This window comes from Ixodes scapularis, unplaced genomic scaffold (genome assembly GCF_016920785.2).
Source record: "Ixodes scapularis isolate PalLabHiFi unplaced genomic scaffold, ASM1692078v2 PGA_scaffold0__279_contigs__length_252992795, whole genome shotgun sequence".
NCBI lineage: Eukaryota > Metazoa > Arthropoda > Arachnida > Ixodida > Ixodidae > Ixodes > Ixodes scapularis.
The window spans coordinates 156,689,129-156,712,522 of NW_024609835.1; the positions used below are offsets into that span (position 1 = coordinate 156,689,129).

General features: G+C 43.6%; 1 protein-coding gene across 1 annotated transcript in view; it reads left to right on the forward strand.

The window, feature by feature from the left end:
• Nucleotides 1–19,527, forward strand: part of LOC8051498 — a 35,460-nt gene extending 15,933 nt beyond the window's left edge. Inside the window, exons 2-4 of the mRNA XM_029995095.4 lie at nt 14,667–14,971; nt 17,164–17,217; nt 19,459–19,527. Of these exons, the coding sequence (XP_029850955.2) occupies nt 14,667–14,971; nt 17,164–17,217; nt 19,459–19,492 (393 nt within the window). The 3' untranslated portion in view covers nt 19,493–19,527. The remainder of the gene's footprint in view (nt 1–14,666; nt 14,972–17,163; nt 17,218–19,458) is intronic.
• The last annotated feature ends 3,867 nt before the right edge of the window (nt 19,528–23,394 follow it).

The following is a 23,394-nucleotide window of genomic DNA, read 5'->3' on the forward strand; positions in this document are numbered from 1 at the left end:
ATAGCTTGTATGTTTGTTTGTTTGTTTAAGGTAGAATAACTATTTTCAATTATCTGTTTTAAACAATAATTGTGTAAAACACAATTCAACTCGAAATGCTGGAGTCCCTAGCATTTCGTGAACTGAACTATAAAGTGGCAACCCAGGCGAGTTGGACAATAACTATAAAGTAGTTAAACAAACGCGCAAAACACCCGGACTGATGAAAGATGCGAACAAAATGGGAGCTGACCTTCAACTAAACATTTCTTTTAGAGAAAAAAATATATTTATCTTTCGATACCGTAAATGTTTTGTTGAGAGTCAGCACTGTCCACTTCTTTCTTCAGCAAGTGCCTTTATACGCTGTTGTTTTATAGTTTATGACAATTTAAATATTGCTCAATAGCCAACAAGATTCCGGCGTTAGCCGACAATAATGCCCAATAACCAATCAGGAAGCAAGAAGTAGGAGAATAATAAACCACACTCTGGTGTTTCTTAAGCTCTCATTGACCAAGAATATTTTCTTGTTCAAACATGTTTTGAGGTCAGTGCTTTATCTCAAAAACACGCTTTAAAAAAAAAGAAAAGAACAAGAGCTAAAGAACAATGTTTCATTGTTACCTTGTTGATCGCTCGTCAAAAACATCTGCAGCGATCACTCACTGCGACCACATATTTAAGAAATTTATGAGGTTCTCCGGCATAAGGAGGCGCGAATTATCGAGTCTTTCAACGGTGACAGCCAATTAAATGAACGGCTGACACAGCTTTCAGGTGTCAACTTTTAAGCCAATCGCTTAATATAGATGAAATTCGGAAGGGCTATTCATCTCCTTGCCTGAATGCACTGCAGGACATTTTATCTCCGTAGGACAATTTTCCGATAATCTGTAAGGGGAAGAATACAGCTATTGATGCAAGTCACCTCGTTTAGCAAGGACATCTATCATATAAAATTGCTACTAAACATTGAGCATTTCTAAGCTTCACCTTCAGCTAGAACATATGCGAAGAGCAGCCTATTTTTAACCATGAAATTGCCCTTTTACACGCCCTAAGAAATGCTTTCGCATCTACTTAACCGGAAAACACTCATAAAAAGCCGATTTCTGTGATTTACGAAACCAGCTCAGCGAGTGATGAGGCGGAACATCTGTTTAGACCCACAAAATGAAGTCTGCGCTGTTGCATTACGCAATGCACAATGCGCAATGGAATGCAATGCAATTCACAGAGAAGAATAAATTCGCAGATTCATTGAACAGCCAGACTTCTTAAAACGAAAGCTAGCGGTGGCGGAACGCGATGATAATCTTATCCTTCGCGTTCCGCCACTGCTAGCTTTGGGCCTGCTGCACGAGTGGTAACTTTGGTGCGTCCACGAGTTTTCCATGAGCTTCAGGTCGGTCTAGAAAGAGTTGATTCAGTAGTCTTAGATGACGCTCAGTAAGTTTCTAATTGGAACCATATGTCTGCTTTCACTAATAAAAATTTATTTTTAGAAATTTTAATTAATTAGCCGACTTATCGGAAATATTAGCCATCCACATAATGTCCCCCTGGCCGTATAACTCACCTGCACAAATCACTTAAGTGTAACTTGCGCGATTTTTTTTTAAACAAAATTGTAAAGCTTAAAAAAAAAACTATATATATATATTACTAAATGTTTTGTTTACTAAAAGAATGCCGACACGTGAGTTTGTGTGAGATACGTTTCTATTTCAATCTTCACCCTCGCCCCCCCCCTCTCCCCCATTAAAAAATATGGCAGCCAACCACGCAAGAGCAGAAGTGAAAAACGCCAGTGTTTTAAAACGTTTGACTAAGAAATATAATTGTCAAGCAAAGTCAGTGACTGACGATTCCGTACTTACCGACATTGTAAGAAACGGAATGTGTTGCTTCTTCTATTCGCTTCTCTCGCTACTTGATTCACGGCGTTTTTACACACCAGTGCAGCAAGCTCATTGGCTGTGCGTGCCGTGCCGAAGTCAAGTATATTAAGGATTTAACTGCCACCATCAAATTCGTATCCAAAAACGAAAGGGCAAATTGACGTCGACTGAAGACACCTTATTGTCTTCGACATCAAACTCCCTCCCATGCACTGCAAAAAAAAAAAAAAAAAAAAAAACTCGTCTGAATTTTTTAAGAAAGAATAGAAGCCGTTTTTATTTAAAGCCTTTTTTTTTCGGGTTCCAGGTACGCTCGCAGGACTTGAATACAGTTACCACAGAGGACAATAACGGCAACAATAATACTACAAAATTTGTCGGGTTATAACAAACCGGTATAGTGGCGGTAAGCAATCTTTGGAAAGTTGCCTAACCAGAGATTCCCGTCACGGTGCGACGCGGCTCTGCCTTTGTTCGGCAAACCGGGCGCGGACCAGATAGCCCAGCCGCGTTTGCGACCTCGGCCGCCGTTCCGGCAGACTCCACTTCTCGGCGCGCTCTCGCTCACTTCCTGGCCGCTTTTCGTAAGCGGGGGAAAAAAACTCGAAAGGCAGGGCGTGAGCACGGTTCGCCGCGATACTAGCCGCCACTCGATGCGTGCCCACGTGGATGACCTCGGCGAGTCCTGCCAACCATCTTGACACACGCCGTGGGTGTCCCCCGTTGAGCGAGGCGCTCCCGGGGAGACCGCTGAGAGAGGCGCTCTCGGAGATGCAACGAATCCCTGCCTATATACTAACTCTCGCGGGTCTACGATTCACACTCAGAAATTCTAAGCCGCCATATCACACTGCTCGTACGTCATTCAAAAGACACGCTGCAGGCATGGCGACAGAACAGACATGGCGAGCTTGAGGAATGAGGGTAGGAGGAGGTGAAGGAGGAGGGGAGGAGGATGAGGGGAGGAGAAGGACGAGGAGGAGGGGAGGAGGAGTATCAGGGAGGATTAGGAGGTGAGGGGAAGGGAGGAGGGGTATACGCTCCCCTCAGTACCCTTCCCTCCACCTCCTCAAGAGCTGCGCTCTAATTCGGTGTTACAGGGAGTTGTAAACGGCTTTCATTTTTTTTTTTTGTGATGTATTAAGCCGCTGTTACGCTGCTAACACATCATAAAGATGCTGGCTCAGGCGTACCTTCTTTTTTGTGTTACGGTCTGCCACATTGGTCGTACAAAAACTGCCTTTATAGGCACGTTCGAAGTCTCTACATAGAAAACGTGCTTCAAACTCGTGTAAGGCGTAACCGCGGATAATTCTGTCAACGTGTCTGCAACCGTGTCCTTCGTACGATGTGCGAGTTATGCGACTGCGGCTTCTACACTTTTAAAGGTGTAAAAAGGGTGTTTCAGAGCTCTTACACGCGGGGCTACGCCCTTTCGGCTCCTTTATTTTGAGTAATACACCCTTTTAGGCATAAAACAAGACATTACTGCCAGGAGCGCCCCTTACTTACGAGAGGTTTACAGAGGGTACGGAAAAGAGTGCTATATACGTGAAAACACCCTTTATTTATTAAAGGGGGTAAGGGATGTGAAGGGGGGGGGGGGGGTGCCTGCCCGTCCCGATACAGCAACTCCTAGACGACAAGGCCTTAACCCCGTATTTTCTACGTCATCTACCGAAGGACAAGAAAGAACGTAGTTTGGACACGAACGCTACATCGGCGTTCGGTTAAGACTTGTGTTCTCACTCCATAAACACCAGTCCAGGCCGAACATTGACGCAACACTCGTGTGACGTATCCAATCTGTCACCTGCTCTGGCCCTCTCAAGGTGGCGTAGGCAATCGAGCAGTACATTTTTCTTGAGAGGTATCGCTCAATCCGCCAATCTCGTCGTCCTTGGCCACACCATGAGACGGGGGTTTTGAATTCTTGAAGCGCGGTGAAGGGCTTTTGTTGCTCAGGTGAAATGACCGCTTCATATATATATATGTAAACTATCGTTATTACATTGGTAACAAAAATGCCTGAAGAAATATCTGCGGTTACGACTTGTAGATATACGAACGAGTTTACTTAGCCAAAAAAAAATAATAAAAAAATATTGGCGCGCCTGCTAAACATGGCGCCGCTTTGGCTAGCGAGTAGGGGACATACCGTCTGTCGTACATAAAGAAGCACTGCCACTAACCATTGCGTCGACGTATTAAAGCGTGGAACGTTCTTTACCGGAACCCCCTACACCCAAACATTCGTTCGTCCGTTCGTCCGTCCGTGCATTTTCCCGTTAAATTTAGCGGCAAAATTAACACCGCTACTTGACACCACTACGTCACGTCGCGTGACGTCACGCGACTTTAAATTCCCCGCTAAATTTAGCGGAAAAATTGGCATCGCGTGACACCACGACTTGACCTTGAAACCTGTGGTCACGTGTCTTCATGTCAAGGTACCATCCTGGCAAATGTAATGTGGAATTAATAAACAAACTTTTTTTTCACACCCAGGGCGAGTTTTATGTCTTCTAAACAAATTTAAAAGATTGCTGCTTAAATACAACATTTTATGCATTCTAGGACGTTGGAGATAAAAGTAGGAGGTAATCTTTTTTAATGCAAATATTTGAGCGACTTGTTTGGGTATATCTATCCGAAACAACGTTATCGTGTACCTCATTCGCTCTGCCCCACACCGCCGCTTACTGGTTACTTAAACAGTCGCTATCCTTTTAATTAAAAAAAAAGAAAGTTAACCTAATCCAATCTCTCTGAATATAAAACATTCCGCGAGCACGGTGTTCATATAATCTTCCAGAGAAAACGACAATCGAGATTAACGTAACGCAAACATACGCGAGATACTAGCACCATTCGAATTTTATGTCCTACGCATTTCTGAAGTGCATCTAGCGTCGCACGAACAAAACAATCCAATACCTGATCTAAAACCACCAAGGGAACTTTCGGAACGTGCAGCGCGATTACAATCCATGAAACGGGAGCCCGACGGCAACCGGCGAGACTGTCTACTTACAACGAGGAAAGGCGTTCTTATCCTGAAAACACGTGTACCCCGGTATACTCTTAACGCGTGCAGCAAGTCTCAAAGGTATCACACCGCCCTGCGGTCGTGCGTCGTGTTTATCGAGGAAAGCGCTATTAATTGCTCTCAAAAACGTGCAGGCGTTTTCTGACAAGGAGAACCCACAGCATCGTCAAGTACTCCAGTGTAGACGGTGAACAGAGGCCACGTCCGCGGTCCCATTGACCTTCATCCCCCTAAGGGCGGACGAGAAACGAAGTGATCTGGGAGCTCGCTGGTCCGGCACTGCACCCTATAATTCAGCAAACCTTGCTAGGGGCTGACGTGCGGCGATGAATGGGTATATATATATATACATAGCAACCGGTCATAGACAGGGCTCTGTCCACGATGATCAATGACAAGTGAGATTAAAACGGTAGCCATTTGCTGATGGCAGCGGCGGAACGATCTGTTTGGAGCCGTCAAAAAATACGTCTTCCATGCGCCGTCATGCGGACTAACCATTCAAACATGTGTTCGGTTATTGATGACGGCCCTGCATAACTGGCGCATAGGTTGAAGCTTGTCTGTCGCTATGTTTTCTATAAAAGACGCCGCACTTTGAAACAGGATCAGCCTTGAAGCGAGCCGGATTTGATACTGTCAGGCATGATCGGCTTTCGTGAAGTCTCAATGAAAGCCTTACCACGACTATGGCTACTCAGCATGAAGGCGTTTAGTAAAGCGCTAGACCTGGTCACGGCCGTATTTCACGGTCGGTCGCAGGTCTCCCGCGCGAAGAAAGCAAACGCAGTGTATGACAACGCCTTACACGGGCAATACTTTCGTTCAGAATGTCTCAAACTAGGTGGGTCTTCGTTTATTTTCTAGTCAGACAGCCTACGACTAGTCACTGACTGCTTAGGAAACACAGGTGTAAATATTTACATCCAATTCCATTTACGTGGGCCTCATAACAAAAGGCAAGCTTTGTGAACGTGTCAATGCTGAACGGTATGACGTGACGACGAAAGCCAGAAATGTGAAGTGTGTGAAATGTAGAGCTCTTCGAAATGCTCCGAAACATCTCAACAACGTGATTCGCGTCCAGGCGGCGCGGCCTTCATGTCGCGGCACTCAGCTAATCCTGCGTTCAGAGTTTATTATGTCACGGCATCAACATTGCGCCTCTTGTTCCTCAAAAGACGGCAGGTAGGTGCGCGCTTCCTCGGCTTCTTTCAAGTTATCCAAACACTCCAGCTTCATATAGTTATCTAAGATTAGTGATCCGCAGCGCCTCGTGAATGGCAAACATCGCGTCAGTGGGCGCCTATAAAATATTCCGCGCGGCGTTCTTTGTATCGCCTCAGCGATTCCCCGGCTGTGTGGTTCAGAAGTGAATTTCGAAAGCCGTGCTTTCGAGCGCGTGACTAAAAGTCGCGGGGTTGTCCCAGTTCGGAAGTACGTACGTCCCGAGCGTTTATGCGGTGCGGCGCCTAGAGGGGCGACCAGGAAATGTCTGAAGAAAAAGCAAAAATGCCAAACTATTTTTTCAAGAATGTCCCGTAATTCTTCTCAAAGTGTCCCTCAATTCACAGTCAACGTACGCCGTAGAAACGACCTAAATGACCCGTTGGCAGCAGACGTGATAAGAAAGCCCCCTTCGTGAGAGGATTCTCGGTTTTCCTCCAGGCCACAAGTAGCTAAAGGTACCGTGTACATAAATCTGAACAAAATAGGACACAAGTGCTAAAACCCACACGGAAACATATCCAGAGATAAGTTGAAGTATTAATTCAAGCCCGCCAGCCTAAAACGTATCTAAAAATCTAAAAAAAAAAAAACTTTAATTGTTGGCTGTCACTTGACGTTCCGGATCATAAACTTAACCTTGTCATTTGCGGGAACTGTTTATAATTGAAACGTTGGTACGAAGACATCTTAGCTATGGACATGAAGAAGAAAGAATGGTATGACCTCGCAATTCCTACTTTTTGTCCCTTTTTCTTTTCCTTCATTCTATTTCACAAAATAATGCGGCGGCTCTTTGTATAGTGAATATCACAAACGAAAACGGTTTTCGTCAAGTTGCATTCGGGCTTGCTTTTCATCTGTATCGGAAACAACTGTATTCTCTCTCGTGAAATGTTTCAATATATGAATTCGTAATGAATGCACTTGTGATTACCGCAATAACAATCATCGAGCTGATAAATTAGTTACTTACAGTCCATAATAAGCATGTGAACGAATTATGCGATTACGTTTGAACGAAAGCTGACTTCAACCAATTCTGTCAAAATTTTGCATGGTAACGAGATTTCAAAAATTCGGCAGAGACACATCAGATTGCTTACCTGTAGGAATGCTTTCCATTCGTACACGCAGCGCATTCCTACAAGCAGCGCGCCACATCTTCCTTTCGTACACAGCGCTCCAGCGGTGACGCCCCGCTCCCCCGCCGCTCAGGCGCTGCGAACCACGCCGGCTTCACGACGGCTTTCGTGACGAGGCATTGCGTTGCAGTGTTTTTCATTGTGTTTTATTTCTGAGGCGCGTCCGCTTTGACCTTAAGCGCACCCGCCGGCTCCCGTGACGAAGCATTTGCGTTGCTGCGCTTTTCTTTGTGTTTTATTGAGAATGTGAATTTAGGTGCCGTATTTTCGCGGCTACAGACAAGGGTAACGCCGGCTCTACTCAGATAACGCTGGCTTGGCTCCATGGAACATTATGCTTTCGCATTAAAAAAAAAAATCGTAATCTCAGATTTAAAAGAACTTATGAGCTTATATGTTTTTGTTTTCTTTTTACATCGAAGCTGTATATGACTCACAAGTTGGATTCCTGGAATTTTTTAGGTGTCGCCGTACCCACGGAAAAAAAATCCTTCAGCGATTTAAGCGCAGAGTACATATCACACATACAACATACGGCACAACATTCGTTTCTATAAAGAACAAGCATCCAAACAAGGTAACTGATGATAAGGCGCTACTGATAACAATGCGAAGCACGTAGCACTCGTCGCATACGTTTCTCGGTAAAGAGTACTGTTGTGCAAGCTGCCGCGGCGACGGCAGCTTGCGACGTGGGGAGTGACGTCACTAGTCTTTCATGTACAACAAATTTTGGTACAGTGCATTTACTTTTCTTTCGTCGATCATTTCGTACAGACCCTTTTGCGGCTTACAAACATGAACTACCGCTTGCATCCCAAGTGACTTCCGGTCGCACTGTTATGTCACCAGTGCTATGAAGCATAAATGCTACACGGACAACAAAGTTGGAGATTTAACGAGGACTTTCGGCTATACAATATTACATCTTGGGGGAGGCAACTTAGTTTACAAGAATACTCGAAACATTTTAACAGATCTCACACTCTTTCGTTCTTTTGGTGTTCACCTGAAGAATTGGTAGTTAAAGGTTTCATCTACATTTCAAGCGGCGGTGTTTAGGTGGCCTTCGGTATTCTTTTTTTATAAACCGGACGTTCTCTGGGATGTCAATAACTGGAGTACGTCAAACCTGTTTATAACGAACAGCAGGAAACGCTACGATCAGTTCGATATATCAAGCAATTCGATATATCAAAAAACATTTACAACGAACTTCCACGTTGCGTCCGTTGTAAGGCGAGAGCTTCTCTTTCTCTCTCATCTCTTCGCTTCCACATTGTAACTAGGGATGCCACGAACTTTTTTCGAACCAAAGGTTCGATGATCGAATCAATTGGTTCGAAAAGTTCGAAAGATTTCGAACTTTTGAAGTTTCTATATATTGAGAAGTTCAACGGAAGTCGAATTTTGGACTTGCTAAACTAAGAAGTTCGACCCTTTTCGAAATTTTGAGCTTATTACGCTGTGAAATTCGATGCTTGTCGAACTTTCGAATTTCTTACACTAAACAGTTTGAAGCTTTTCGAACTTCCTACGCAAAGAAATTCGATCATTTTCGAACATTCGAGCTTATTAATCCAAAGAATTCGAAAATTGTCGTACTTTCGATTCCTGAAAAGTCAGAAGTTCGACGAGCTTTGAACTTTTACCCTAAAAGTTTGAAGCTCGTCGACCTTCGAAAGACCGGCGGGTGATTTCATTTGGATCCAAGCAGCGAGGTACATTCGTAATTTTTTTTTCGCGTTTTCACATGCTGTGCCGCATTCCTTGTAAAAGACAACGCCGTTTATTTCAATCATCTGGCATGCTTGGTTTTAAAGAAATAGATTCCCGAAGAAGCGAGGAAGGACGACGAGTTTTTGACAATTGTCGTTTGTGCCATATTTGACGCGCGCTACAGCCGAAGCTTTTTATGCTAGAGATGTTAAACATTTTAAGAATGATCTATCTATAGCTTAGGTAAGTGTCGTCTTAATATATGAATATTGTTGTTCAAGACCGAGTTTCGAAGAAATATCCAAACATGTATCTACGGAAAATTATGCCCTAAACTTGGTAATTTTGTTCGCCTAAATTGTTTGAGGTATCGCATTTAAATTAACACCACAGACAGTACATATCATTACCATCTGCAGAATACAAAATAATCTATTTATTGGTTTTTTTTCACGTTGAGGAATAAATTAACTCATGGGGAAGATTTCTAAAATTGTTCAATTTCAGCAGATTATAAAAAAAATACCATTTTAATATTTTTTTTTCTCATTTGACGCTCCTGGGACATGTTTCTTTTAGCCTGTAAACATTTTGGTAGGAGAAACTTGTTTCGTAGTTCTGGGCCTCTGAATATGTAAGAATACCACACTCCCAGCAAAATCATACAGCTTTTTTTTCTTTTTTTTTTTTTTTTTGCCAATGGCACAGTTATTTAGGTCCAAAAGACATAGCTCTGAACTTCTGAACCACCGAGGATGTGACGAGTGTCTGACAACGAGTTTCTAACATTGATTATCTAAGTGATATTTTATGCAGTGAAGAGGGACAGTAGCTGTACATATGCATAAATAATTTCAAATTAAAATAAGCTCGACCATGCCCTCTTTTTCCGTATTGCGTTCTTTAACAGTCCGAAATATCTTAGGGGTGGCGGGAGACTGGAGCCCCCCCCCCCCCCCCCCCCGTTTTTTTTCACCGACGCCATTGGTATGGTAGAACGGCCCTCGACCTTAAGTTGTGTCGGCTTCTGTGCTTTTTGCTCGGCGTTTTTTCTGTCCTGGAAAATAAATCTCCAAAGCAATTACAAACTAAAATAATTGTCAAGGTGCAGGCGAGCTGGTGTATGTTGATCAAGATCCGAATTCCGGAGGCTGCGAATGAAATTCGAAAGAAATAGTGTAAGAAGAAAGAAAAAAGGGGACAGGACAACGTCTGAAACTCAGCTGAGTTGAGTTTGAGACGTTGCCCTGAGATGAGTTTTCAGCTGAGCTGAGTTTGAGACGTTGTCCTGAGCTGAGCTTGAGACGTTGTACTGTTACCTTTTTTCTGTCTTCTTACACTTTTTCTTTCAAATTTTATGTATTGCATCATGCATCATGTACAAACTAAACTTACTATATGCCAGCGTCACTCGGGCGGCGTTCGATCGGATTACTACCAGCGTGCAAGGGAGTGGGGGGCAGTTTGCCAGGTCGCTTCAAGGTTTTTCTGAGCCTCAACCCCCCGCCTGCCGTTTCGAATTGGATGAGTGTCGTTAAGCAGTGCGTTCGTGTGCTCACTACTTCGTGATGCACGTCAATGATCCCCCCCCCCCCCCCCGGGCTGGCGGTCACAGTTACTGATCTATGGTCAAACGTCACTCTGCACTGGCAAATGTTCCAGCACATCCGTGACACTCGTCGTCTCATTTAATTGCCTGACCAACTTCGCGCAGTCTAATTATCACCCCCGAACTTTTCTAAACCTGATTTCGTGAAAACCACTGAACACGTTATTTGAAACTGTGGACCAGACTTGGAACTTTGCGCACTTGGACTTAAAAAAAATTTAAAACCTTCGAAGTTTTTTTTTTTTTTTTTTCGGATTTAGCCTTAAAAGAGAATCAAAACCTTCGACCTTTTCGAACTTCATGTAGAAAGAAATTCGAAATCTTCGATTTTATCTAACTTTATTTTTTTTTTTCAGATCCACAGAAATTCGAAACATTCGAATCTTTCGAGTTTCAAGTTAGGAAAGTTCGAAATCTTCAATTTCTCGAACCTCAAGCAAAAAAAATATTCGAAATAATCCAACCCGAACTTTTAGAAACCGTGAAAGCTTCGACCTTTTTGAATTCGAAACTCCGCGGTTTTCGAAAGTTGCGAATTTTTCGAATTCCAACCTCCGTATGGTAGGAAATATCAATATCTTTCGATTTCGAACCTCAGTTTGGTTCGAAAATATCGAAACCTTTCGAAATCGAGCCTAGCGTGGTTCGCGGCATCCCTAATTGTAACAAAAAGCTAAAAAGTAATTTTTTTTTTTTTTTTTGCATGCGTGCAAAGTTTTTTTTTTTTTTTTTAGCTTATTTTCCTTTCTGAATTTCTTCGCTTCGTAAACAACAGCATTGAAATGAAGTTTTTTTTTTTCTGTGCGTGGGTGCAGTAGTCTTTTTTTTTTCTTTTTTTTAGCTTTTTCCCTTTCTGATTGCTCCTCTGTCAATTTTGATCACAGCTTGAGCTTTTGGAATTTTCTTTCTTTCCCACTTTTTCTTTTTTTTTTGGGGGGGGGGGGGGGGAGGGGGGAGAGGGACACGCTAGAAGACGATATTTTGTGCGTTTCTAAAAGCCTTCCCGGGGGAAAAAGTTCGATATAGCCAATATGTTGTTCGTTATAGAAAAGTATTTTTTACATGCATTTTTATTTATATTTTCCGTGAGTTCGATATTGAAAATAATTCGCTATGCGTGTGTTCGTTCTAAACGGGTCTCACTGTACCACCTGGGTGGCGTTTTCCATAAAAAGGGTCTTTCGTGCAGTGGGCAATCGCCGCAGGTAATAGCACAGCTTCGGTGTCCAGCCACCTCCACAGCGTGGATTGGAGCCCGAACGTTTTGTTGTTGTTTTTTCCCCCTTCGTGTTTACTTTTGTGCAAGTATCTAGTTGTGACTGAAACCCACGTACAGAACAAATTTTATTTATTAAAAATCCGGATGAGAATACGTTATTAAAAAAAAAAAAAAGATTATCAAAATTGTTTTTCAGGCATTCTGCGATTACGCGACATCATTTTTTGTATGACAAACTTTCTTGGAAATAGAATACTATACTTCGTTTCACATTAAGTCCACACGCAGTGGACGGTACGAGCTGATGGGGCCAACCAGACAGCGTCAAAAGCGTGCCATCATAGTGCTCCTCATACGTGTTCTATCATCGCTAAACCAATCATGAACAGAAACAATCCCAGTGACTGGCGCTTTTGACGCTGCTTGATTGGTCCCATTACCTAGTAGCGTCGGCTGCGTCTGAACTTTAGCTGAAACGAAGTATATAGTGAGGTGAAGTTAAGAATGCGCGCTAATTTATTTGTTCATTAGCGCGATAGAGTTGAGGAGCCCGTGTCACAGAAATTCCGGCCTCAGTGGCGTGCGTGGCAGAAAATGCCGGCGTCGGTGGCGTGACGCGAAAATCTTGATTGGTCGATAAGGTCATGACGTCACAGCTACATGACCCCTAGCGGGAATTTCAGACAACCCACAAAGTTCACGTGAAACGTGACGTTGCGCGTGGAATGAAAGTGATTAAAAAAAACACCACAATTAATTCGAATTAAAGGCCGCCGCATGTCTCAAATGAGTTCACTTTATAAAGCAATTCATTTTTCCTTAAAGGAAATTTTAAAGAATTTTAGGCGGAATTCGAGCAAGCGACCCTTTGGTTGCGAGCTAGAAAGGCTACTGACCGGGCCACGTCCGCCGCACTTACTGCTCAATACGGAGTTTTCGTAGACCGCTCTGCCCCCTCCGCTAAGCCTTCCGCAACGAAGAAGTTGCTACTGCGCCTGCGCGCCGATAGCCTTGGCTGAAGAGTTCCCGCTATCGTAGCAGGTTGCGGAGGGCCCTTGCGGGACGGCAAAAACGATCTACGCAAAACTCCCTATCGACAGGAAGACCGCGAGAAGAGAATGAGAAGGATTTGCGAACGGGACCCAATAACGCTATTGCGTTCCACTCTTAAAAACGAAGCTGAAGCGTCCTCCAAGATTTTATGTATTTACTCTCAAGGCCAAAGCATTGTAGAGGGGGTGGGTTAAAATGTATAACGACATAAGCAAGCCAAAAATAGGCAGGGTTACAATATATGATTCCAAATGGCATATTTGAACAGATTGGTGTTTGTGATGGAAGCGATGGGGACGGAGAGGTGGTTCCAGTCGCTGCATGTCGTGGGAATGAAGGAACAAAAATGCAAATTTGTTCGACTCTAGGGCACGCCAACCTTGAACGGATGGTTGTTGCAGAAAAACATGTATGAAGGCGGCTCGAAAAGTAAGTCACTGACAAACGGGTTATAACGGCAGGTTTTCTGAGAAAAAAAAGACAAAGGCGAAAGATTTTACGGCGTAAAGCGAGATCGGGCAAGTTTAAATTCAAGTTCATTGCTGTGACGCTATCAGTGTGGAAGTAGTTATAAAAAATGAAACAAACAAAACGATTTTGGATGGCTTTTTATATAGGAATGAGCGAGTTTAAATGGGGGTCCCAAATTGATGACGCGTATTTAAGTTTTGGTATTACCAAAGTTTTATAAAACAGAGGTTTCAAACTAGAGGGGACTAAACAAAAGTTTCGCCGTAAGTACCCGAGAGTACGATTTAAGTTACTTGTTACGCAGTCAACGTGAGTTTGCCATGAAAGGTTATCAGTTACGTAAACGCCGAGATACATATTTGTGTGAACTAACATGGGTGAAGAGAGCGTTGTTAGGTGAGTAAACTGTTGGCGTACCGTCGGAGGCATGACGTGAAATTTTAATGAATTTGCATTTAGTGGTACGATCGACAAGACGCAGACAACGCTACGAGCTGATGGGACCAATAAGACGGCGTCAAAAGCGCACCATTATAGAGTTTGTCATACGTGTTTTAATCGCTGAACCAATCATAAACAGAAAATACCTATGTGACTTGCGCTTTTAATGCCGCTTCATTGGTCCACTTATCTCGTAACTTCGGCTGCGTCTGAGCTATGCTGAAATGAAGTACAGTCACTGCTCTTCCGCGATGCGCGTTTAGTTCGCTACCAAGGCGCAAGGCGCGCTGCCGTCACTTATATTGTTAAGGCATTTACTACTTGGTCCGCGAAGCAATTTGATGCCGTGCCTTCCATGTGCTGGTGCTTGGCGCATCCTTCACTTGTATCCGACTATAGATACAATAAATGGCTGTACGGTGTGCAAGTTCGTCTGATCCTTGCGCACCTCGCACGTCTGTTTACCCGCCAAATACGCCCACGTCATTCTGCTCCCCCCCCCCCCCCCCGCATTTCAACAAATGACGACGCACACTTGGCGTCGTCATTCGTTGAATGACGACGCCAAGTGTGCGTCGTCATTATGTTGCTTTTTGAATGGAGTGCCCCTCCATGCGTTTCAATGCGCCAAAGATGCATTTCCAAACACTTGCTCGTCGCATGTCCGCCCATGCCCTTGTGCACACCGAGAGCTGAACAAAGCTATTCCACGCGCACTTCTTCCTTATTGCAGGTTACAAAAAAAAAGTTGTCCCCCAAGGACGCCAAGTACCAGGGACATCCTCGAATATCTAAAGCCGCCAAACATTGATTGCGTTCAATGACAAAATCTGCCTCTTTGCTTCCGCAGAATCAACTCTGCCTGGTGTTTGTGCTGCTGTGCCTCACGGCGCCAGCGTGGTCTTACCCAATCCTGACCGGCGTGGACCCAGGCTACGAAGCCGAGCAGCCCTCGTTCAGGTACACAAACTTCGGCATCATCTACGGCACCCGCGAGTTCCAGAAGCAGTTCCAGCTCAACCCGGCCACGGACGACATCAACCACAGCCACCCGACGGTCATCGGCACTGCGCCAGGCAAGATCCCGGAGAACGTCAGTCCGTACCCGGGGGAAGGCGTCTCCCAGGCCACAGTCCTGGCCAAGAAGAAGAAGAAGTGAGCAGGTGCGCATTAATTCGCTTATTCGGTGCTGGAGCCCGGATATCTCCACGGGGAGCCGTCGTCAAAGGTAGGATGGGTCGCGGTCTTTTCCATGAACCAGCATGAGCTCCAGAAAAGATTACTTCGAATGGTCACTGGTCTTCGTTCTGCCACCTCTAACTTCCTTCTTTCTTTCTTCTTTCTTTTTTTGTACTCTCCTTATCTGAAGGAAAGCTGTTCACAGCCACGATAAAACCACTTACTGTGACGCCACTAGCCTGCCCAAACAAAGCACTGTGTTGTATATGCAGTACCGCTGAATTGCAACCTGCTCGCTCTACAAGTTGTTTAATGTCTTTGTTTTTTATATTTGAAAAACTATAATCGATCTGAACTCCTCGAGTGTCATTCGCGTATACGAAGCGAAGCAAACTGCTAAACTTATTAGTATAATTATGTTCGGTAAGTTAAAAACTGAACCAGCTGCCGCCATTACTTCACGCAAGTAACAATTTATGATAAAAGCGTCCCTGCTCCTGTCAAAAAGCAAACAAAAAAACTTGCTTCTTTAATTTTATTATAACCAGTGGCACGCCGGTATCAGAAAATAATCCGCCGACCACTGCAGAGAGCACATTAATAACCAAAACGTAACTACCGGTATCGCTTCTGCCAAAACACAGAAGCCGCCACACTGCTATTAACACTTGTGAAAATTTACCGAAAGTTGTTCGGATCCAGAACATTCTGAACGCCTCCTGACGCAGACCAGGCCGTCTATTAAAGATGTCTGCAACTAATGAAACGACAGGTGCTCTTCCCGTGTACGTCTTCTTTTTTTATTTTTTCTTATTTTTAGTGTTGACGTTTTTTCACCGGATCCATCCTTTCGCAGCGGTTATAAAGAAACCTTCCACGCGCTAAAGTTTGTTGGCCTTCTTTATAGGCCTTTTCCGGGGTAAAGCGCGAGTTTTCACTAACTCTTGTGTTCTAAACAACGTGTGGAAACTTCCGGATTCGTCCGGAAAACGTTATATTCGTCCGCAAAAAAAAACTAAAAAAAAGTGCACGCGTAACGGATGCGTCACACATGTTCGTGTGGACAGCTCTAAAGGAGGTCACAGTATTCAGCACCAAGAAGTGTTCGAGTTTGACTTCGTCATTCAGAATTCCTTTAGTTCAGAAGATAAAACACGCACAGTCTGCAGTAAAAACTTCTCATCCATTCGCCGATCTAGCCCACTTGGAACGCAAACTGTGAAGGCTGGCTCGCACATTTATCGCATTCGACGCGTTGCGTGCAAATGTGACCGCTTGCGACTGGAGAACACACTCGGGCCATCTACCGGTTACGCTTTTCATCTGCCTACATTTCCCAGTTTTGTTTACCCAGCATTATTTCATTACGGTTTCTAAATATTTCCGACAATGTTACAAACGGCCTTTTCTCATGGGTATAGTGCGTAGCCCTGATCTTGGAACTAACACAAAGCCTCCTGGATATAGTTATACGCAGATCGAAAGAGTTCAGGGGCTACCAATAAATGGCGTCGGAGTGTCACTGTGTTCCTTCGCACTAAAGACCCACAGAGTTGCGTTAAACAGCGTTTGACTGCGTTGCGGCTGCAAGAAGCCAGGACATCTCCGCTTCTTATATCACCTGCCAAGTTATTTTTTGCATTGTATTCCACGCTTCACACGAAGGACAGAATGAGCCGGTGACTCGCTTTCGTTTCTCGACGCAGCGCAGTCGAATGCACTCAAACGCATAGGTGTGTAGCGGCCTTAAGCGGTAAAAGGCGGTTGCTAAGCGATCAAAGGCGCTCAAACGGAAATGTGTGAGAGCACCAATAACTCTGGAGGGTAATGTCGCGATAAGTGTCCATGTAAAAAAACAAAACAAAAAAAAAAACGCTCCAAAAAAAAAAAAAAAAAAACATGTTTTTGGCTGAGTCTGCATTTGTATGCGTTTGCTTAACTTTGAGACGGGAGTAAGGAAACTCGGGTTTGTTTACTCCCAATGTTTCGTGCAAAGAGTGTCCGCGTTAGTTGAAGAATGCTCACACACGGGCTGTTTTTACTTACGAACAAATGTCCCGGTGACTGCAGAACCTCTAACATTGGTTGAGCAGCTTATACATAGTATATCCGAGAAACTGACGTCTCGAGAACGCATTCTAACGTCACTTTTAATTGTTATTTTCCAGCGACTACATAGAATTAGAAAGATATCTCCAGTATCTTCAACTCCAACTTGTACAGTAAGTATTGTTTCGTTTCGAGTTTTGCTATCTTTCTTACGTTTACAGTCACTGACAGCAATTGGGCAGGGCCTCCTATCTTTCCGATTTGTTCTTCGGTAATCTTATCGGTAAATGCCGCACTCTCAATGGCTGCGGCGGAGCGATAATGAAATTCGTGGGACTCGCCGCGCCTTGCGTGTCTGAAGCTGTCATGGACTACAGTGGAACAGAATACGGTTCCTGGCATGGACCGACGGATGCACACATTCAGTGAGAAAGAGTGGCAATGAAGCCTTCCCCGTGGTTCCTTCGAAGACGCGTCAGGATGACGCCCACGTAGACACAAAGAAGACCAAACGACGGGCTCGTCCCGATTTAATTTGACAAGCTGGGCGAAGAATCAAAATAAGGATGATTTAGATCGTGACTTAAATCTCGATTACAGCGGTTTTGCTGAGATGATTTAAGTCGAAACTTCCCGCGAAAAACTATTTAAAAATATATATATATTTATTTTGTGTATGACATGATGCTTCCTATGTGTGTGTGTGTGCTTTTTCATTTAAATTTAAAAGGATTGGGGAAGAGAATTTTTAATAAGCTGAACAAAAGCAAAAAAAAGGTACTCTTCAGAGCAAATCAGAGCGTCGAAGTTTCCTTCTACCTCCCACTTCGTTTCTGTTGCGTAATGTCCAACTACAAGCAAACTAGAATGCGAAAAAAAATGTAAACAAGAATAGTAATGTCATATGGCAAGCAGATCAGAGCGCGAGAAACATCTTTTCTCATTAACTACAAAATGAAGCGGATTTTGTTCATGTACGGCAGGGCTTGCATCAATAAGAAGTTGCTCAGTATTTAACCGTTATATTGACAGCAAGTCTTCCATGTTATTTCTAGCGATCGAACGGGTTGATCAATCGATTTCATGTTTGAAATACTATTTTAGCTACAGTTTTTAAATCAAATTAATCTTATTTAAATGCAAATAAATCTGCCCTATATATTTCAATTAATATTTTTTTACTTTGTTCATTATCGACGCCCGCTGGTTGACTTGAACTATACTGAGACCGAATTTCACGAGCGATTTGCGCAAATGTCCTTAGTTCGTTGATTCTGATCGTGACAAGAATTGCGAAAACTCCTCTTTTTCGTTTATACGTAACGGGGGTCGTTCATTCGGGCCGTCACAAAAAAGGCGGTCTTTCTTTTGTGCTCATTGGTATGTGTTAATCGTGGGCTAGAGATTGGTCCCGATTGTGGAAACATTCAAAGTCATAAAACCAAAGTGTATAGCATTTGCTACTTCTACGCGTCAAGAGAAAAAAAAGAAAAGAAACGAATCAGACCTTTTCATTGCTAATTGCGGGGCTAAGAGAGAATTTTTTTTTTTAATTAGACCTATAATATTTTACTTATATATTGCCAAGCAAAGAAAAGGAGAACTTGATAATTCGCTATTGGCGAGGAGATCGAACTGCATAGGTCACTTTGGCAAGCTTGTGTTCCACATAGCTCAGTGTTTACCAATCAGAAAGCCTGTGAACTGAATCATTTACGTCATCGTCCTCGATCGAGCGCGGGGCACTCATTGAACACGAGTGCTGAGTAATCGTTCAGCTGACACTCGCGTTCAATCGGTGCTTCACTGCCTGAACACGAGTCAGCGCCCAACGATGAGGCAGCGTTTGGCTACAGCAGACAAGCGCTGCGCCACTTAGTTCTCAACTAAGCCGCCAGCAGCGCGGCGGTTGGATATCCTTCACAGGGAGACTAGAATGAAGGGAGTGTCCATCTCAAACCGTGTGGAACGTTTGCAAATCGATGGTGGACGCTTCCTGCAGAGGTTGATCGCAAGTGCGCATGCGCTGCGTTGTCGTGTGGCAAGAAGGAAAGCAGGTGGAAAGGCGGTGACACCACGTGACCCTCAACGAGCAGTTGGAAACTCTCTGTGAGACAGGCTCTTTTCTCTACCCCTTTAAAACAGGCGGCCTACGATGAAAACAGCGTAAATTGACTAACAATAGATGGACGAAACGACCTTTGTCATTGACGGCGTAAGAAACGCACGGTACGTGGTGAATACCGAAAAGCACATTATCAGTCCACATGAGATACCGGCATTAGCCGTTGATAACACCCGTGAACGATTAACGCGTAAGCAAGAAGCGTGAACATAATAATCCATGCCCTGCGTTTCTTAAGCTGTCAGTGAGTATCAGATGTAATCTTCTTACCGCCCATTTTGTTTTGCAGGTACGAACCTTTTGGTGTCATCTGGACTGTATGATGTCGCCAACAAGAAAAGATGCCAAACAGAAGAGAGGGAGAAAAAAAAAAGCGGCCGTCGGAAGACAGCAGAAACTTGAACGAGCGAACTACAGCTTCTACCGGGAAATGAGCTAGACCCTAAATCTAATTCACTAGCGACATCTCAATGCAGAAGCTTGCTTTTTTTTATTCTTTTTTTTAATTTTTGGTACCTGTGATTTTGTATTTATCTGCGCTATCCGCGGAATAAATTAGGGTCTTTTTAAACGACTCGTTCATCTTTCTTTTGCCGCGTGGTTTACGCGAGAATTGATCATTTTTAATATTTAATCCTTGGTCTCGCATGAAAAAAAAAAAGTATTTTTATTCATCGAGTGGTTATAGGTTAATCAGCCTGAGTCAGAGTGGAATGGACTTCAAACAGGCATATGCTGCGTTCCGGGCGTGTTTTCCTTCTCTACATTTTGGACGGACGAGAACTAAAAGGCTGGAGTGCACAAAAATGTTTGAAAATTCTCTCACATACCCGACACTCCAAGGAATCGGCAGCGTCTATTTTCCCGCAAAACACTCGGAGTTGGGAGAGGCGATCAATGAAATCTGCGGCAAAACAGACGCTTCGGATTTCCTAGAATGAAGGAACAAACGTCAAACAACATGTAGCGGACGTAAGCGAAGCAACGTATACGAAAAGATTACCCTTAATGTGTGAGGGTTTTGTTCAGAACCCTCGCCGAGCAGCAAACGTCGCCACCTCTATAAATCCCAGTCGAAATTGTGGGCTCATACTTACGCATGTGCAAATCTTCGACAGATTCGCAATCTGCCAAAAGGACACGAAATCATCACCGCAACCAATCTCTTCGCCGGGTCACACGCTCCAAGAAAGGAAGAGTCGTTCGAAAGAGTCGATTGGAGGAGCCGATCGCTGGAAATTTATATGAGGACGCTTGGCAAATGAGGATCGAGGCTAAATATGTGTTTAAAACTAAGAAGAAAAAAAATACAGTCTGTGTTCTTGTGCTGAGTATGTTGAAACGTTGTGCTCAACACCACAACGCACTTTTTTTTTTTTCTTTTTAGGTTTAGTCATGTATTATACATCGTTTGACCTTAAGTCCAGAGGCAGCCGACGCTATTAGCGGATGGGACCAATCAAACTGCGCAGAAAAGCGCGTCATCACTGTCGTCGTAATGTTTCTGTACGTGTTTTGACATCGCTAAACGAATTCTAATAAAAAAAGGCCCCAGTGACTTGTGTTTTCGACGCTGCCTGAATTGACACGATAGGGAGATTTCGTTGACCGTGTTTCCCCCTCCTCTAAGCCCTCCACAACGAAGAAGCCGCTATTGCGCCTGCGCGCCGATCGCTTGCGGCCTGAATATCCATCGAGACAGAAGATCCAACGAGGCGAAACATCCAACGAGTCGAAACATCCAATTGGTCACGTGACAGGCGAGACGAAATATCCATTGAGTCGAAATGTCAAATTGAGACGGAATGTCCAACGAGTCAGAATGTATATAGAGACAGACGGAAGATCCAATCAGGCCTCAATGTCCACCGTGACTGAATATTCATCGAGATAGAAGATCCAACCAGGCCTGTATGTCCCCCGCGACCTAATATTCCAGGAGACGGAATATCCAACCAGGACCGAATGTCCACTGAGGCTGGATATTAAATGGGTTACGTTTATTTCATTCCTGTAAGTTATCGAGCATACTTCTCCCGAATAAATAGTGATAAGCCTTTTACACAATCTCTTTCACACTGTTCTCCCGTTTTGACTTGAATGGGATAAAGGCATTGAGGCTGTCCTCATCTCAAGAGAACAAGAGTACCGGCTGTGACTGGCCTCTCTGGCCACTGATAGTTATTTTCAAGGTTGGTGGCCTAAGAGGACCGATGACCTTGGAGAACGGGAATAGAGCGCTTATGGCCAGAACATCTATTGGGTCAGAACATTCATCTAGTCAAAACGTCCAAGAGGTCACGTGACACCAGAGTCAGAACATCCAACGAGTCAAGACATCCATCCGAGTCAAAACATTTATCGAGTTAAAACATCCATCGAGTCAGAACATTCATCGAGTCAGAACATCCATCGAGTCAAAACATCTATAGAGTAAGAACATCGATCCGTGTCTCAACATCCATCGAGTCAGAACACCCATCAGAGTCGAAACATCCATCTGAGTCAAAAGATCCATTGAGTCAGAACATCCATCAGAGTCAAAACATTCATCTGATTGAAAACATTAATATCTGACTTGAAAAAAGAAAAAAATATACATATAAGAATTTTTGGCGGCTCGAGACTGCGAATTTTGCCGAGTGTCAGTTTCGGGGATACACTTGATCAACCACCTTGGTCAGTGTCCTGGATGTAGGGTACCTCGTGTTCGTGTTTTATTTGTTTCATTAAATTTATTTTTGTGTTTTATTAAATCACAGCAAATAAAACGCCACCCAAGACCTCAAAGCAGTGCATTTTACTGGCAATGTAGGTAAATTCCAATCTTAAACCACGTCGCGTTATCACGTAACATTACCGCTCGCTGCTTTCGAGAGCCATCGCTACTGCGCCATCGTGTCCTGCCTGATTTTAATACAAAGCGGACCACGAAAAAACGGTTTTATTTTACGCTCCGTTAAGCTACAAGAGAGACACAGGGTCACTGACGAGCGTACACTTTTGTTTTATCACCCCTAATAGAGTGATAAAACAAAAAACAAAAAATATATTTCTGCGTTTACATGCCCCTGATGATATTATCTCTAATATTCTGTTTATTTATTTATTATTAAAAACTACAGACCATGAGTGGTTGAAGCAGGGATCAAAGAAAACAACAGCCATGATTTTACAAAACAGAAAATAAACAAAAAAGTAACTGCACTGGTAGAAGATTGTAGAAATCGGAATCAAAGAATACATATAAAAACGCACGTTTACTGAATAGCCTCAATAACTGACAAGGTCTCAATGAGATAATAAAATCGTAAAGGCAGTCCACAGCTCGAATAATTGTAAAGAAATAAGAACATACCCTATCCACTTCCGTCAAATAACGAACTAAATTTTGACCCTCTTAATTTAATAAATTTTATCTAGGAGCGTGTGCACACGGTCCTTGCTTACCATATCATCAAAAGTCGTTTACATAACAGCTCTCTCCTTTCAGGCAAAAAATGATAAAACATTCAATTCGTCAAAATGTTCATGACAGCCATCCGAGTTAAAACGTCCATTGAGACAAAACATTCATCAAGTCAGAACATCCATACGAGTCTAAACATCCATGGAGTCAACACATCTATCGAGTCAGAACATCCACCGAGACAAAACATCCACGAATTGCTGTTTTGACTCGGTGGATGTTTTGACGCGTTGTGTCTTCTGACTCGGAATCCGAATAGAGCTACCGTCCTCCAAAAGTCCAAGACCACGTAGGTCACAAAAGAACAACAGGCAAAGTGCATGATTTCGGGCAAGATAATGTGTTTGACTGAAGTTTGCGTAGGACTAAATAGAAAAAATTTCTATCAAAAAATATTTAAAAAAACAGTGTTATTTTTAACAATTTTTGTTTTTATTACTGGCGAACGTTTATCGGTGTTTGTCGGTTAAATATACAGGACCTTAACGGTAAAAAAACACCAACGCTTGCTCGAAAATATGAAAAAAATATGAGGGCTTTTTATTTTAACCGATTTTTTATTTTCGACACCGGCGGATGTATATCGGTGTTTTTCGGTAAAAACCGGGAAGTGTACAGCCTATGCCCTATACTCAGTTCACCCCAAACTTGAGACTACCGTGGAAGCTGCGTCCTGCGCCTCTCTTTCGCCACGTCATCACGCTTCCGCTCATATCCACGCAGAGAGCCGGGTCATGCAGGTAATAGGAGGGAGGC